Below are 16,358 nucleotides of genomic sequence, written 5' to 3'. Positions count from 1 at the left end.
TCAAATCTCTGAACCAAATGATGATTTTAAGAATGTTTTCAATTATGATGCAATGCTTCCGAGGAAAAATGAATTTTCAAAGATTGTAACACCTGGCATTTGGGATAGAAAGCAAGCAATACTTTACTCTAATATAGTCAAAGGCGTTGAAAATGAGTTCATTGGTCATACAAGAACTTCACCACTTCCTAACCCTAAATACTATAAATTAACTGGCTTCAATCGTGAGTTTTGGATAGACATGTTCTCCACTCATGACCATAAATGTCCAGTGTTCTTACCTCCAGACCATAAGGACTGTCTCTACATTGAAGCACAACTCTTAAACTCTACCATCGCAGTATTGTAAAATCTACGCTAGCTTTATTTTTATCACGAATGACCTCATTGCTGACAAAAATAAGCCGCTAGCGGCAAGGGCGAAGCCCATGACCTCAGAACTTCAACTCAAAGAGTCCGGAGACAAAGTCTCATGGTTTTTAGGTTATTCAATAATTAATTAATTTTGAAGAACCGAAGGTGCTACCATGCTACCATGTGCTACCAGGTCATTTAACTTCTATGAAAAAGTGTGACAACACGACATTTTGACAACAACACAGGAGGAAGGTAGTTATTAATTAATTTTGAAGAACCGAAGGTGCTACCATGCTACCATGTGCTACCAGGTCATTTAACTTCTATGAAAAAGTGTGACAACACGACATTTTGACAACAACACAGGAGGAAGGTAGTTATTAATTAATTTTGAAGAACCGAAGGTGCTACCATGCTACCATGTGCTACCAGGTCATTTTGACAACAACACAGGAGGAAGGTAGTTATTAATTAATTTTGAATAACCGAAGGTGCTACCATGCTACCATGTGCTACCAGGTCATTTAACTTCTATGAAAAAGTGTGACAACACGACATTTTGACAACACAGCAGGAAATAAACTTCTTCATCGTAAATGTTTTGTCATGACTTCTTCATCGTAAATGTTTTGTCATGACTTCTTCTTCGTAAATGTTTTTGTCATGAATTTTCCCGAAATAAAAATATATTTTAGTTTTTTAAAAAAATATATTTTATTTTGTATGTAAAGACAGATGTACGCTGAACTTGTTGGTCAAAATGTATGGAAAGAATGTTTACAAGATGAAGAGTATGAAATTCACTGTTCTGAGCCTTTTGAAATAAGGAAGAAAGAAACCAAGAGAATTATACATGAATATAACAGAGGAACAGGTTATATTTGTGTAACATTAAACCTCAAAAAGTACCAAAAACATGTTCTCATAGCTACTCATTTTATTTCCAATCCGAACAATTTACCGTGTGTGGACCATATAAACCATCAAAGAGACGACAACAGAATCTCAAACCTTCGTTGGTGTTCTAGATCTGAAAACAATAGAAATAAAAGCAAGTATGGTGATATAGTTTATGAGTTCGTTGATGAAATATCTGACGAAGCAATTGAAATAAACTCTTATGGAAAGCATGACTTAGAGTTCTACTACTATGTTGAGAATGAGGACGCATTCTATTACTATACAGGAGTTAACTATAGAAAAATGCATGTTTGTTTCCTAAAATCAGGAATTGCATATGTTACTTTGACGGATACTGAAGGAAAGAAAGTTCAAGTTCGTTTAAACGTTTTCAAGAGGTTATATGATATTCAGTTTTGAACCATGAATTTTCATGAATTTCCTTAAGACAGAAAAATAAAGTTAGTTTTAATTATTTTTATTTTTTATTCCTAGATAAATGACAGCAACAAACAACAACAGCAACTATATCGTTTCTGATGAAAAAGTTATTGATTCATTAGCTGAGGAATTAGTTGTGGCAGAAACTAAAACCCTCAACGAAAGAATTGGTGAAAACAGGATTGATTTACATAACTACCTCAAACATGATGGAGGAAGAGGAAGGAAAACTGGTATGGCTTTATTAGTAAATAAAATATCAAATTTAACGATTATAGATGTTGATATCAATAAATCGTACAATGATGAACTTAAAGAAACAGTTAGAAAAGACATTTTATCAAAACTTTCGGATAAAGATGTTATCGTTAAAACCGCTTCAGGAGGTCTTCACATTTATTGCAACACTAATTTCTTCTATGCAGTTTCGAACAGAATGATTAAATGTTATTCCTGCAATGATTATGATATTGATATAATGACTTCTATGGATGATTCAAAGCGTTCTTTAGTGGTTATGGCTGATTCAAGAGTTCGCAAGAATGCAACAGAACCAATCAATACATACTCATTCATTCGTGGAAGTTATGACTCAACATTAACCAGAACAGTAAACGATATATTAAATGATTTGAATATTAAGGTAAGAGTTGAACAGAAGAACGAAGAAATAAAGACTATCATGAATGAAAACAAAGATGTAAACATTGACGATAAACTAGCTCAGAGCATAGTTGATGGCATCTGTGATTTTGAAGTACATAATGACGGTGGAAACATGAATTTAGAAAAAGAAGTTACATTATTCACACTGTTTCAAGCTATTAATTCGTTACCTAATCATTTAATTAATGAAGCATACGATAACGTTTATAACTTCTGCAGTTTAACAGAAAATGCAAAAAGTAATTTTGAAAAAGCACGTAGTAGATATGCACATTTAATGACTTCTCCATTTGTTTTAGTGAAGATTCTAAAACTTTATCAAAAGGAATATTATGATGAATATGTTTTACCTTTATTACGTAAGCCAAAAATAACATTTGATATCAAACTTGATGACTCGTTTTTGATAACAGATATTAGACGCAAGGCTGAAAATCATCAGTATAAAAACAGTTCTGAAGTAATTGAGGATTTATCACGTGTAATCCGTTTTGTAGATTGTGGAAATAAATATTTCATTCAAAAGGACTATAATATCCACGACAAAATGAATCAAATATCATTTGTTCTTCAGTCAAACATGAAAGAGTCACTCAAAATGATTAAATTATTTAAAGAAGAAGGTAAAACCATAACAGCATGGGATGTACTACTAAATCAATTGTCTTCATTAACCGTTAAGGGTGTTTGCTTTAAATCTGATTCCCCAGATGTTTTCTCAACGTTTCAAGGTTATAAATACAACGTTCTCGAAAAACCAGATTACTCAAAAATTGAGATGTTTATGAATTTCATTAAAGAAGCCATTTGTGATAATAACGATGAAGTGTATAAATACCTTCTCGGCTGGATTGCATCAATGATTCAACATCCCGGAATCAAGAATGAAACAGCAATTATTTTGAAAGGACTTCAGGGAACAGGTAAAAACAGATTTACAGACATTATTTCTGAACTTCTCGCTGGTTATTCATGTAAAAACATTACCGAAATAAGTGAGCTAACGGGTAATTTCAATTCAGTAGTTGAAAATAAAATGTTTCTTGTACTTAATGAACTCAAGAATGTAGGTGAAGACAGACTCGCAAACTTCAACGCTTTGAAATCAATTATAACGGATAATGAGATTAGAATTAATGAAAAGAATCAACCCAGAAGAACAGCACAGAACGTTGCAAACTTCATTTTCGTAACTAACAACGTCTACCCTGTCAAAATTGAAGTTGGAGACAGAAGATACGTAGTTTTAAGAGTTAATGGTAAATTCAAGGGTCAATTTGATTACTTCAAGAATTTAATGGATTCATGCACAAAGGAATTTTATGATAATTTACTGACGTATTTTATGCAATATGACCTTTCATCATTTAATGTACGAATCATACCGATGACTGAAGCCAAACAAGATTTAATTGAATTATCATCAAATCCTTTAGATGTATGGATAAATACACATTATGATGAATTGTGTGCAGGTATGACGTGTGAAAATGCTCTATTCTGCAAACCATCAGACATGAAAGACAAAAACTTTCAAATGAGTATTAAGGATAAATGTGATAGGAAACATAGAAGAATAGACGGTAAACAAACATGGTATTATGTTTTGAAAGAAGAAATGAAAGGATTATATAAACAGGTTGAACCAAACGATAATGAGGAATCATTTACTGATGATGAAATACCTGTAAATGAGCCGCTAACGGACTCTTTGAGTCCTGAAGGTCTTTCAGACCGAAGCGGCGAGACCTGAAGGTCTAGCTTTATAAAGTATGATTGGAATTTATTTTTGCATTAATCCTGCTGTGTTGTCAAAATGTCGTGTTGTCACACTTTTTCATAGAAGTTAAATGACCTGGTAGCACATGGTAGCATGGTAGCACCTTCGGTTATTCAAAAATAATTCATAACTACCTTCCTCATTAATCCTGCTGTGTTGTCAAAATGTCGTGTTGTCACACTTTTTCATAGAAGTTAAATGACCTGGTAGCACATGGTAGCATGGTAGCACCTTCGGTTATTCAAAAATAATTAATAACTACCTTCCTCCTGAACTGTTGTCAAAATGTCATGAAAATATAACAAGCATAACGAGGTGAAGCCCACATTGCTACAGCATTTACTAAAAGTCTATGAACATAATAACCTTTCAAACCAGGAGCCAAATTCTTGCGATTTTCGTACGGAATCTCTTCCCTCGGTTTTCCGAGGGAAGCAATCATATGAGGAAATTCTTCTAAAAGTTCTTTTGCCTGTTGGTTTTCAAACCAATGATATGCTTGCTTTGTAGAACGAAGAGCGTTCATTATACTTTGCATTTGATACATATCATCTTTGACTGAACGAATGAGACGTAACTGTTTGTTATACTGTATGTATTCGTATTCTTCATTTATGGCTTCATGAACGATAGCAGTTGTTGTGTTCTCTAATGTTGACATATCTGTCTTTACATACAGGATAAAAAAATAAATAAAATAAAAACTAACTTTATTTTTCTGTGTTAAACACTATTTCTTCACAACATTAAATTTTATCCTGTATGAAATGACTTTAAAAAGATTATTGACTGACTTCGAATACTATCTCATTGACGCACTGACAGACCCTCAAAACTGTGTTGAAAGTTCTTTAAGCTTTAAGATTGAAGGTACGACGCATTTTGTCTTCACTTACGTATTGAAAGAATATGACCGTTATCATAACGAAGTGAATCAAACACTAATAAAATTTGTAGATAAAAAATTGGTTAACAATGAATATTTTAAACGTGAAGACCCAAACACTGCTGGAGATGATGAAGAATACAGACAAGCTATTGAAAAAAATAACGCAAGATTAGATGCAATAGAAAAGAATTTTAATGAATGTCTTACAAACACGTATGAATATCTTATGCGGTGGGAAGCTAGATGGAAATAAATTTACGTCAAATATGCAATTTATAATATCTTATGTCGACAGGCTACGTAGCACAGTGGTCTAAGGTGGTGTTATGGAGGGGTCAGAGTCTGTGGTTCGAACCGCGACAGCGCCGTATTTTCTTATTTTCTTTGTTTGTCTTGTTTGTCTTGTTTGTCGTGAATAAAAAGTGTCATAAAAGTGCTCTATCTTCCACGGGAATAAATAAAAAATTTACTTTATTTCTTCTTTATTTCTTTGTTCCCGTGGAAGAAGGGTTTTTGCCGTTTTTTCTCAGCCGAAATCAACGATTTTTTCATTTTTGGAATCCTTAGCGAATGAGGAATCTTTTCTCTCGTGGAAGCTTTGTCATAACTTCTTCGTAAATGCTTTTGTCATAACTTCTTCGTAAATGAGTGTAAATGACCAAAAATATAATTTAGGTGAGAGGTGAGATATCACCCGTTTTTTCACCTGTTTTCTCACCTCTTTTTTCACAAGCGTTTCACATGAATTGTACGATGTATATTTGAAATTCTAAACAATTTCGTAGCTTCTATTTCTTCTGTCAGTACATCGAATGTTTTAACAATGCCGAAAGTTTCTTTATACTTCTTCTTGACGTCAGATAGAAGGAAATCTTCTGCTGTTGGATAATTTTTATTAAGAAATTCTAACATGTTCATTTTATCTTCTGCTGGCTTTTCTGCTTCTTTCTTTAAGTCTGCATAGTCGTTTCGCATTCTTTCTATCTCTTTGACGGAGTAGTTATATTTCCTCATTGCTGCTTTACATTTTGAACATTGTGGGTTCATTTTTGCGTTATATTCTGAAACCTTACCTGCTAGAACAACTAAAGCGTCAATGGTTTTCTTTAACTCAAACATAGCGGGTCTTATTTGTTCATTCCATACCTTACCTCTTCTATCTTTATCTCTTATTTCCCAAACACATTTTGCAACTAATGAAACAAAGTTATCGTAGGTCTTAAACTCCCCAGATTTATATATGTCAGAAATATTCTTATATACCATGTCGCAATCTTTGTCCATAACCTTATGGTTGCAATGAAAACCAAGGAATTCATAATTTACTTTACGTATGAACTTCTTTATTTCTACTGAGTCAGTTGCTTTGACTTCAATTTCGTCAAATTCGGGAATGGTTAGTTTTTGTTGTTGGATTTCAGGCAATTTGGGCAAATGGTCAATAATGTCCTGCATTTCATAAAGATATTCTTCATTTTCTTCATCTTTCGCACTACAGTCTAAATTACTTGTTAAAAGTTCTTGCTTTATCTTCTGGATTTCTGTTTCGAAAGTAAATGAAGAAGGAATGAAGCTTTTCATTTCTACCAACATTGACGTAGGATTCATAACTAACGAGTTTGGTGCTGTTGTTGTGGACAGAGTCCCGCCGTTCGCGGCTTGAATTGTTGTTGTGCCGATTGTTGAAATCATATCTTTACATACAAAATAAAAAAAATAAAAAAAATAAAACTAACATTATTTTTTCTATCTTAAGGAAATTCATGAAAATTCAAGACCCTTTGGGTCTCGCCGCTTAGCGGCTGAGGTGAAAAAACAGGTGATATCTCACCTCTTCACCTAAACATTATTTTTGGTCTTTTGTGAAAATACATGAAAAATTCAAGACCCTTTGGGTCTCGCCGCTTAGCGGCTGAGGTGAGAAAACAGGTGAAAAAACAGGTGACATCTCACCGCTTCACCTAAACATTATTTTTGGTGTAAATTTATGAAAACATTAATAATACATGACTGTTCTCATTCATGTCTGATTTACATCCAACGAAAAAGTTTAGAAGAATTTTCTTATTCTTTCTGGCATATTTTTGTCTTTCCAGTACTCCCGCTCTAATGGTCCCAGATGTGTTGGCTTCGACTCTCTCAAGTTCTTAGATGGTATAACATCTTCAACGCCTCCTTCATATCTTACTTTATAAGTGTCATCGTTTGTGTTATAGCCAAGTATTTCAATAACCACTCCTCGCTTTGCTTCGTCAATGGTTTCAGCAAGTTTGCCATTACTACTTTCGACTAATTTATGACGAGGATAAAACGCAATAGAGTCGTCAGCAGCTTTTATAAGATATCCATTACCTTGCGTAGAGTCTACGATATAATAATTTCGACTTAACCTTAAACGTTTCTTTGTCAACGGTTTGTCGTCAAGAACTACACGAACTTTTGTACCAGGAATGAGGGTAAATTTTGTTGAATTTCTGATATTTTGTGTTTGGCTTCGTTTCTTTTGTATATACTTTTCTTCTTGTTGTTGTGTCATTGAATTTGGTGTATGTCCTGTTGTAGAATGTGTTGAGGAATTGTAAACTTCGATGAAATGTTTCATTGTTTCTTCGGTAAAGTCTCGCTCTTGGTTTAAATCTCTGAGAGTCCTTATGAAGCGGTTAATGATACCGAGTATGTTATGGTTATGGTCTTCAGTAGTGTAGTGAGTTATGTTATGCTTAATGAGAAATTCTGTGATTTCGTTGCTGAGGTATGCACTGTCTTGGTCTGATGTTAAAGTACTTGGGTTATGTTCTGCTACAAACTTTTGTAAAACTCTTAACACTTCACGAGTTCCTTTATTTTTCATTGGATATGCATATGCTTTACGAGTGTTAACATTAATGAAGATGAGGAATGGTTTATGACCTCCTTTTCTGCTTTGAATGAGAGTGTCAAATTGGTATGCGTCAGGAGTGTTGGAGTAAATTGGTAAAAAGTAGTCGTAAGGGTTTATTTTTGTTTGATGTACAACATTTTTGTCAAAGAACCTTTTCACTTCAGCTCTGTTAGTAAATCCCCAACTCTTTGCAGCTTCATTGAATTTCTTAAAAGACCTCCATGGATGTTGTTCGAATACTTCTTTCAAGCTCATTTATGTAAAGTTAAAGATTTTATTCTAGGCTCAAGCGCGTTCATTGAACTCTATACCATGCAAATACAGTCACAAATGGTGGCATGTAATCTGCACCCGAGCCTGTTGGATTTGTTGTGAAAGTGTGTGAATGATTTCCTGCGGTTCCACAGAAAATACCTGCGCTTGAATCTACTGGGTCACTTGAAATATCATATCTATGCATTCCCTGTCTATCCGAACCTGCTGCAAGATTTGTATAACCTCTTTTTGTTATTGAATGTGAATGACTACCTGTTGTGTTTGTAGTTCCTGTATGAGTGTGCGGTGGAAGGTTTGCTTCAGTAATTTTCTTCGAACCTCCTGTTTGCTTTGAAGAGTTAGCACAGTATAAGAATTTGTCTACAATCTGCTGCCATGTACCAAAACCTAAAACTGTTGCTGGATTTGTTGAGTTCATTGACGTATAAATAGAGCCTATAGGATATAATGTTTGAAGTATTTCTGTCTTTAATGTTTGAAGCTCTGTTTTGTCTGCTTTCTTATCATATAAATCTTGAGCAGTGAATTTAACATTATTTTCATCCTCCATGACATAAACATCTTTACATCTAATGTTTCTCATCGTCGTTATGTCGTCATCCGATGTTAAACCTTGTGGAAAGTTAGGAGGTTTACAATATAATGCATCCCCACCAGTTTCTTCAACCGTTCCTTCAATACTTTCTATACCAACAGTTGTGAAGGATTTATGTGTATGGTTCTTATCTGCTTTCTTATCTAACATTGCTGGTAGTTCATGTGCTTCAAAGTTTCTGACATGACCTTCAATGTTCATACATTTACTATTTAAGGAGTTTAGTGTATCTTTTACGCTTGTACTTGGATTTTCTAAAGGTGCACTTGAACCAAGGGTATAGTTCAATATTACATCGTCTGCTCTAATAGTAGTGAAGGATTCGTTTGTATGGTTCTTGTCGGCTTTACTGTCTAATGTAGCTTGAAGTTCATTTATATCGGAGATATTGTGTTTATGAGATTTCAAAACTTTGTTCATTGCTTCGAGTTCAACTTTGTCAGCTTTACTTTTAATAGCATCTTCAAACGTTATTTTTGCCTTAACTCTCAAAGTAAATCTTGGTTCAACTAATACACCGTTAACAGAGAAAGTAGAGGCATAAATTTCATCGTTATAACTAAATGCTTCTGGTGCTTTACCCGTGTCATACTGTACAGTACAGCTTATGTCATAACCTTTAGCACGAATGTATTTATATCTTCTTTCATTAACATCTTCCGTCTTCACTTCATCACTTCGTGTTAAATATCCATGGTAGTCCGTTATAATCTGTTCGTCTGAAGTTATATAATGAACGTGGTTTTTATCTGCTTTTTCGGCTAATTTCTCATTAACATCATTCACTTCTAATTCAACTCTTCCGCCAGAACTCTTATTATCATTAATCTTTTTCATTAATTCGGTAATTACGTCATAAAGACTATATTCTGTTTTCGGTTTTGTAAATAATGAGTCAAAATTTCTTTTCATCATTACATCGCTGACATTAATGATATCACCAATTCCTTTTTCATTTATTCTCTTCATTAATTCTGCAATAATGACGAATATATAATCTGTTAATTTATTCTCTTCATCGAGGGTTATAGAATGTTTTGAAATTGAATCATTAACTCCTCTAAATAAATCAATAACTTCAGGATACACGTTTTTAATGTCTTGAATAACCCGACCAGTATCCTCGCCACTATGTGGCTCTGAGCCCGTTGGGCTCTGTTGTTCATGTTCTTCGTTCCCGTCGTTACGTGGTTTTATATCTCTAACCATCATCAACGCAGCCATAACCGGAGGGTTTGTTGCTACCTGTTCGAAAATCCGTCCGTTATGTACGGTATATCTAAATAATTTCTTTGTGTTTGTTAAAACATTTGAAACAAGTCTTTTAAAACCATCTACAAAATTTCCTGTTTCACCTAATGTTCTTGCAGCATTTACAAGCTCACCCATTCCCGCTTTTGACCCCAAAAACGTCCATATTGCGTTTATTTCACTCTGTATTGTTGTCCATTCAGCAAAATTAATACCTGCATTCGCTAAGCTGAAAATGAAATTCAGTGGATCGAACTTAATTCCGCCTTCTTTTTCAATTTCAACGAACTCACTAACATGAGATTTTAAATATTCTTTCGTTAAAATTGTTTTCCCCGATGTTATGTCATTAACGAAACTATCACCGTCAAAAGTTAACGAATTCAATTTCGTCGTTGATGCTTTTATTTCATACACCGCTTTATCAATAGTTTTTGGCTCACCTTCTTTAGAAGCATATGAAACATTAATGAATGAATTATATGTATTCATGAATGAGTTAAAATCAATGATTTTCATTAATGACGCCTTTAATGATTCATTTACTGTCGAATCCCTTAAAGTAATTAATGAACTGTCCTTTATGAAAGGTACACTGCAAACCGTCGAGTTTGGATCAAATGCTGTAGTTGGTGCAGGAATATTAATGATATAAGTCATTAAATCATTAAGTGACGTAAATAATGTTGTCGTTTTTGATTTAATTTCTTTAGCATCTGTTATATATGGTAATTTTATTTCTGTAGTTTCTGAATTAAAGATATTCGCTAAAATGTTTTGTAAACTGTTTTGAACAGCAGTATAAACCGTTGAATCCGGAACTCTTACGATTTCACCGTCCTTAATAAAAGGCATTGCACATGGTGTAGTGCTTGGGTCAAATATTTCGGGGTTATGATTCAACATATATTCTAATGCTTCATGAACAGACTTATATACTGTTGTGTCGTTCTTCATGACAACTTCTCCATTTACAATGAAAGGCATTGTACATGGAGTTAAAATAGGGTCAAACTTTTCATAGTCCTTCCATGTTATGTATTTCTCAGTATTTCCATCAGAAATAACAATATATTTGTCAGTAAGTGTGAGAGAGTATTGACCAAAATATAAACGTTTAGCTCTGTCAGCTTCATACGCATATGCAGCAATAGTCATATTTTAATGAGAATAAAATGTTGTTCTATTTGCAAAGTACAGACCCAAACGAATACGGGACAGTAAAGCTACAAACAAACTTAGGTCTACAGAATGAGCCACTTGCATTCAGAATGGTTGACTTCAATACTATCGCTTCATTCGTTATAACAGATGAAACAGATTTCATGGAGTTTGAAATAGATGGAAAGAAGCACGAAATAAGATTTCACAATAATGTAGAATATAAGATGGAAACATTAGCTGGAGTGTTAAATGCGCTCATAAATACTACAATAAACAAGGATAACGAAGAAAACTTAATGAATGTTAAACTTATTGCAGGAGTTTTGAAGTTCAATTATGCAAAGGAGTTTAAGATAACACGAATGAGTCATAGAGTTCAATTGCTTCTGGGTGCATACCATATGACATTTCCTTTGAAAAGTGTTGACAAAACGATTGAGATGAAATCTGTTCCATACGTATGTTATGGTAATTGTTTATACATTGAGTCTAAAATAGCTAATGTCACAGGTATTTCAGGAGTTAATAGTAAAGGTTCAGTAGAATATAAATCCTTCTGTTATGCAGTCAATTCAATGTTCATTCCAAACGTTCCTGTCATAGCAACTCATTTAGGTAAATGGGTTCGCATTAGTCCTCATAATTTGAAAGACATGCAATTCAGACTTGTTGACTTTCAAGGAGAGCCTGTAGAACTGAAGGCACCAGTGCGAATGACTGTTGAAGTTGACTTTTTAGAAAATATTAAATGCAACAGCTTACAAGAGAACTCAGAGCTAAAAATATAAAGTATGAATGTTATGTATTAGGTCATGAACTTTGGTTGTTGCTGTTTGATGAAACAAATGAATTAGTTATGTCAGTCAAGAGAACAGAAAAAGGCGTCAAAGGCGCCGAGCGCAAAGCGCTATATTGTGTTAGTGAAAACTGCACCAAGTCAATAAGATTAGGTTTGCATTATGAAGATGAGTTCGATACTGTTGAAGAAGTTTTGGATAGATATTACAAATTGCTTTAATTTACTAAAACATATTTCAAACAAAGTTTATATTCTGTTGAAAGTTTTGTATACTCGTTCGAATATTTATACTTAAACTCAACTCCTGTAGTTCCTGGTGTTTCAATGATGCGGATGTTACCTATTTTCATGAATGGTGGCGTTTGACCACAGCATTCGATTTCAGGGTCGAGATAGTCAATGACACATTGTTTCCCTGTTATTCGTGATATAACATTTTCAAGGTCCTCCTTTGTTAGAATTATTTGGTTCTTACTTATAAGATTTATCAAAAGCTTCTTATCGTCTTTGAGTAAAATTGTTTGGTATAACTGAAGAAGGTAATGGTCTACGTTATCTGAAGGATTTTTTTGAACATTTGTGTAAGGGTTGTCGTTGGCTTCTCTTGAAAGAATTTGGTCCAGTGGTGGATACTCTAACTTAACATCTGATGTAGCGTTAGCGTTTGAAGCTGTGTTTAAATTCACCGACTTAAGTTCTGGTTCTTTTTCTTTCAAACACTCTGAACTATAATTCTTTATGACAATATTGTTTGTCGTTCGTGAGTCAACATTTGATGTTGGTTCAATTGGAACATTAACGGCACCAGCTAAGATGGATTTGCTTCTCATTTCATATAGAATAAAAACCTTTTATATGTATGAAATGAACAATATACTCGACAAGGGTTTGAATGTAAAGCTAACGAATGAAAATATTGTTGAATTCACTGAGACAGGAGCTGTGTATAAAGATGTAGAACTACTGAACAAAAGAGCAAGGGAAGAAGCAGGAACATGAACAAAGGGTGGAAGCCTATAAAAATTTATGTCAATGATGGCTCAGGAGGTTCAAACATAAAGTATGCAGAAAGTTATAGAGTTTATGCTCTCAAAGGTGAAAAGCCTTCATTTAAGAACAGCTATTCTAACGCATATCCTCAAAAGCTAACGGATGGGGAAGTGGATGATATGAATGACAGCAAAAATATTAACAGAAATGGCGACAGAGATGCATGGAATTTGTTTACCATCAGTCAATTGAAGGTTAAACTTTAAAACAATGTTGGTCGTTCCCATGGAATATTTTTGACTTTAATGGTATTAGTCATGATATGAATCTCAAGGTATGAACGAGGAGAGATGAGAGACTTATATGCTTCCCAAATTTCTTCAAAAGGTAATGTTATACCTGACTGTTTCCAAATGAGTTCAATATCATAACGTGAGAAACCTTGAAAGATAACGAAGTCAGTTATGAGACGTTTTATGTTTAAAGCTAAAAACCTCCATGTTTGCATAAGTATTGCTACAGTTAAGTGGTAATGTCTGACTTTAGTTATGATGTTAGCTAATGGTGAGTCTGGTTTTGACACTAAACCTTTTCCGGCGAAGTCGTCAAAACGAGCAGAGTGTTTGAAGGATACTTTTTGAAGGGGTATTTTGAAAGTTTTGACAGAATGTAGTTTGTAAGTCGTTTCATATCGTAAACTCCTGAGTATTGACGTAAGTGGTGTTTGTCAATAATTCTTTCCATCTCTTCTGAAGTCTTTTGCATTCCTGACTGTATGAACTCTACGATGGCATAATATTTCTCTTACGTCGAATGTAACGTTGAAGAAATTCAATGAGTTCACTGTCTGGAACTTTAACGACAGAGGCTTGAACTTTTGACATAAATGTTTTCGCTGTTGAATCCATAGAGTCTGAAGTTGCTGATATAATGATTTGGTCATAGTAAGAGTCATTTCCTAAACGTTCTGTTATGAGTATATGACGAATGAGGTTAAATGTCTTACCTGAACCCATCTTTCCACAATAGAAATACACCATTTGAACAGAACTCATAATCTTTACTGAAAGGAAGAATGAGAGAAGTTAAGTTTGTCACTGTTTCATTCATGTCTTCATCTACGTCATGTATTAAATGCTTCATTTTATCTCATTAAAAATGCAAGTCAGAAATATTCAGAACATAGCACCGAGTCTAACTGACAAGAGTATAAAGATATACTATGAACACGTTATGATGAAACCTACCAAAATTCAAGAAAGTCAGTATACTTATGAATATCCAAGACACTGGGTAGAGTATGTAGGAGGTGAGAAAGCTATTGAAATAAGACAAGTTAGAAGTATTCCAGCAGGAAGAACAATATTATTGAAGAACTTTAATGTTTTGAGGTATAATGATGAAACAAAGAAGCAAGATAGTTTTCCTGTTGCTGTGTATGTGAACCTAGACACAGGAGATGACATGAAAGTTTTTAACACAAAGCTTCAAACGGTAGTGAGAGAACAACTGACTGCGGAAGGACATCCATTACCTTCAGAAGTTACCATAGCATATAATTTTGAAACAAACTCAATAGATTTTAAAGTCATCTCTGCAAAGAAGTCAGGTTTTACATTTAATGAAGCAGATGTATATTCGAATGAAAACTTCAAAGCTATTGCATGGTTAGATAATGATGATTGCTTTAAGAAAATATTTAAATACAGTGACTCAACGATGTCAATAGATGACCTTCGTGGAATGTTACCATCGACGTTTACAGTTGAAGGTTCAGCAGGATTGCTTTACAAGATTGTCAATTGGTGGCGTTTGGTCTCGTGAGAACATTGTTATAAAATCCAGTATAAGTGAATTTGCTGAAGAATCTATATTATGTCTTTCAAACTACATGTATTCGCCGCCGAAGCATTATAGTATAACAAACTTTGTCAGTAAGTTTAACATAAGACTTGTTGAACCTTCTTCAATGAAAGATGTTGTGCTACCTAAAGATGGAAAGGATGGACTCATTATTGAGATGATTTTAATAGCATATTAAATGAGCTTGTTCTTGAAGGTCATTCATGATGAAATAACTGTTGTAGAAGATGTTAGCAATTGTTCAGACATTTTGAAGCGTATAGATGAGATAAGAAAGAAGTTAGATAGACCGCAAACGCGAGTCCTGAGGTCGTAGACCGAAGTGGTGAGGGCGAAGCCCGTGAGAACGCTTATGTTTCATTGACTTTCTCCAGTAAAGAGAACTTTTATGAGATAATATTGAAGAGAGATGATTTTAATATGGTGTAAATGGTAGCTTGGGCAGCTTTAGGCGCAATGGGAACAAAAGCATTAGCATTTGGAGCAAAAGCACTTGGAGCTTATGACGCAGTAAATAAAATGAGTGGAGGAAGAGTTTCGAAGACATTAGATGCAAATAAAGGAAAGATTGGAGGCTGGGTTGCAAAGAAGTTAAGATTAAATAAAATAGGGCTCATAAATAAAGCATCCAATTTGGTTGCGACTGAGTCAGAAAATGCTTTAGGAAAGGACGATGAGTTTGCAAAACACGCAAAAGACTTTAATGACCAGATGAAAGGTGAAACAATGCATTTAAATAGAGTCGATGGAACTAAAGAAAATGTTTCTTCTCCACCAGTAGTTCTTCCGTATGGTCCCTATGGAATGTATGGAAACCCTTATGAACGACCATTTGACCCATTGACTGGTGGAAGTAACTGGTATCATTACGGACGAAGAAGAAAGACAGTTAAGCTGGAGACAGACGTGAAGAAAGCAACTAAAAAGAAACCAAGGAAGAGAGTTATAAAGTAATGAATTCAACAGGGTGAAAAAACAGGTGAAAAAACGGGTGAGATTTCACCTCTTCACCTAAATTTATTTTTGTGCTATGTTTTCATACGTGTGAGGGTGGTGATATCATTAATTTTAAGTTTATTTTTATTTTATTTTTTATTTTATTTTTATATAAATGACGAAAACTATTGAGATAACAAACTACAACGGTCATGAGTTCAAGAATTTGTTCTTCGTTCCTCGTGAAAATACATTCTATCAGATACGAGGGAGAAAGGGTAAAGTTAGTTTGAGCGTTTATGACTACAAGCATAATGGAAAGTTTATACAAGCATATGATACAAACGGTAAGCGTGTTTCATTAGCTTTGTCAAAACTTACAGGTATAAACTATGACAGTGATTTTGACCTATATGAAGAAGAAAGTGAGTCAGAAGATTATGAGCTGTTATATGAAGCACAGCAATGGGAGGAGTTGCAATCCTTTTGTAAGTGAGAACGTTTATTTTTTTTACATTAGTGAGGTGAAGTGGTTGGCGGCTTTGTAAATATTTAAGGTTAAGTTAGTGT

General features: G+C 34.1%; 16 protein-coding genes and 1 pseudogene across 17 annotated transcripts, besides 1 other annotated feature; 12 read left to right on the top strand and 5 right to left on the bottom strand.

Moving 5' to 3' along the window:
- Positions 1–16,358: part of a mobile genetic element that runs on past both edges of the window.
- Positions 53–349, top strand: TVAGG3_0419980 (uncharacterized protein; the record flags this gene model as incomplete). The annotated part of the gene is made up of 1 exon (XM_001289259.1): positions 53–349. The coding sequence occupies one exon, from the start codon at positions 53–55 to the stop codon at positions 347–349; it is 297 nt and encodes a 98-aa protein (XP_001289260.1).
- Positions 1,093–1,677, top strand: TVAGG3_0419970 (HNH endonuclease family; the record flags this gene model as incomplete). The annotated part of the gene is made up of 1 exon (XM_051233394.1): positions 1,093–1,677. The coding sequence occupies one exon, from the start codon at positions 1,093–1,095 to the stop codon at positions 1,675–1,677; it is 585 nt and encodes a 194-aa protein (XP_051103124.1).
- On the top strand, positions 1,757–2,582 carry TVAGG3_0419960 (Prim-pol domain family; the record flags this gene model as incomplete). The annotated part of the gene is made up of 1 exon (XM_051233393.1): positions 1,757–2,582. A coding segment is annotated over one exon (826 nt), but the record flags the coding sequence as incomplete, so codon positions are not given.
- On the top strand, positions 2,642–3,501 carry TVAGG3_0419950 (virulence-associated protein E family; the record flags this gene model as incomplete). The annotated part of the gene is made up of 1 exon (XM_051233392.1): positions 2,642–3,501. A coding segment is annotated over one exon (860 nt), but the record flags the coding sequence as incomplete, so codon positions are not given.
- Positions 3,752–4,117, top strand: TVAGG3_0419940 (uncharacterized protein; the record flags this gene model as incomplete). The annotated part of the gene is made up of 1 exon (XM_051233391.1): positions 3,752–4,117. One exon carries the CDS (start codon positions 3,752–3,754, stop codon positions 4,115–4,117), a length of 366 nt encoding a protein of 121 aa, XP_051103121.1.
- On the bottom strand, positions 4,425–4,805 carry TVAGG3_0419930 (KilA, N-terminal/APSES-type HTH, DNA-binding family; the record flags this gene model as incomplete). The annotated part of the gene is made up of 1 exon (XM_051233390.1): positions 4,425–4,805. One exon carries the CDS (start codon positions 4,803–4,805, stop codon positions 4,425–4,427), a length of 381 nt encoding a protein of 126 aa, XP_051103120.1.
- Positions 4,912–5,286, top strand: TVAGG3_0419920 (uncharacterized protein; the record flags this gene model as incomplete). The annotated part of the gene is made up of 1 exon (XM_051233389.1): positions 4,912–5,286. The coding sequence occupies one exon, from the start codon at positions 4,912–4,914 to the stop codon at positions 5,284–5,286; it is 375 nt and encodes a 124-aa protein (XP_051103119.1).
- On the bottom strand, positions 5,760–6,725 carry TVAGG3_0419910 (organellar and viral DNA polymerase type B; the record flags this gene model as incomplete). The annotated part of the gene is made up of 1 exon (XM_051233388.1): positions 5,760–6,725. The coding sequence occupies one exon, from the start codon at positions 6,723–6,725 to the stop codon at positions 5,760–5,762; it is 966 nt and encodes a 321-aa protein (XP_051103118.1).
- TVAGG3_0419900 (integrase core domain containing protein family) lies at positions 7,445–8,169 on the bottom strand (the record flags this gene model as incomplete). Its single annotated transcript, XM_051233387.1, has 1 exon — positions 7,445–8,169. A coding segment is annotated over one exon (725 nt), but the record flags the coding sequence as incomplete, so codon positions are not given.
- On the bottom strand, positions 8,210–8,986 carry TVAGG3_0419890 (phage tail repeat-like family; the record flags this gene model as incomplete). Its single annotated transcript, XM_051233386.1, has 1 exon — positions 8,210–8,986. The coding sequence occupies one exon, from the start codon at positions 8,984–8,986 to the stop codon at positions 8,210–8,212; it is 777 nt and encodes a 258-aa protein (XP_051103116.1).
- TVAGG3_0419880 (organellar and viral DNA polymerase type B) lies at positions 10,219–11,194 on the bottom strand (the record flags this gene model as incomplete). Its single annotated transcript, XM_051233385.1, has 1 exon — positions 10,219–11,194. A coding segment is annotated over one exon (976 nt), but the record flags the coding sequence as incomplete, so codon positions are not given.
- TVAGG3_0419870 (uncharacterized protein) lies at positions 11,212–11,948 on the top strand (the record flags this gene model as incomplete). Its single annotated transcript, XM_051233384.1, has 1 exon — positions 11,212–11,948. A coding segment is annotated over one exon (737 nt), but the record flags the coding sequence as incomplete, so codon positions are not given.
- On the top strand, positions 11,949–12,218 carry TVAGG3_0419860 (uncharacterized protein; the record flags this gene model as incomplete). The annotated part of the gene is made up of 1 exon (XM_051233383.1): positions 11,949–12,218. The coding sequence occupies one exon, from the start codon at positions 11,949–11,951 to the stop codon at positions 12,216–12,218; it is 270 nt and encodes an 89-aa protein (XP_051103113.1).
- Positions 14,148–14,502, top strand: TVAGG3_0419850 (uncharacterized protein; the record flags this gene model as incomplete). Its single annotated transcript, XM_051233382.1, has 1 exon — positions 14,148–14,502. A coding segment is annotated over one exon (355 nt), but the record flags the coding sequence as incomplete, so codon positions are not given.
- Positions 14,709–15,030, top strand: TVAGG3_0419840 (annotated as a pseudogene). The gene has a single exon. A coding segment is annotated over exon 1 (322 nt).
- TVAGG3_0419830 (protein of unknown function, DUF4107 family) lies at positions 15,282–15,806 on the top strand (the record flags this gene model as incomplete). Its single annotated transcript, XM_051233381.1, has 1 exon — positions 15,282–15,806. One exon carries the CDS (start codon positions 15,282–15,284, stop codon positions 15,804–15,806), a length of 525 nt encoding a protein of 174 aa, XP_051103111.1.
- On the top strand, positions 15,964–16,284 carry TVAGG3_0419820 (uncharacterized protein; the record flags this gene model as incomplete). The annotated part of the gene is made up of 1 exon (XM_051233380.1): positions 15,964–16,284. The coding sequence occupies one exon, from the start codon at positions 15,964–15,966 to the stop codon at positions 16,282–16,284; it is 321 nt and encodes a 106-aa protein (XP_051103110.1).

Source organism: Trichomonas vaginalis, chromosome V (assembly GCF_026262505.1).
Source record: "Trichomonas vaginalis G3 chromosome V, whole genome shotgun sequence".
Lineage (NCBI taxonomy): Eukaryota > Parabasalia > Trichomonadida > Trichomonadidae > Trichomonas > Trichomonas vaginalis.
Note: the sequence above shows the minus strand (reverse complement) of the source record. Positions and strands in the feature narration are given on the sequence as shown.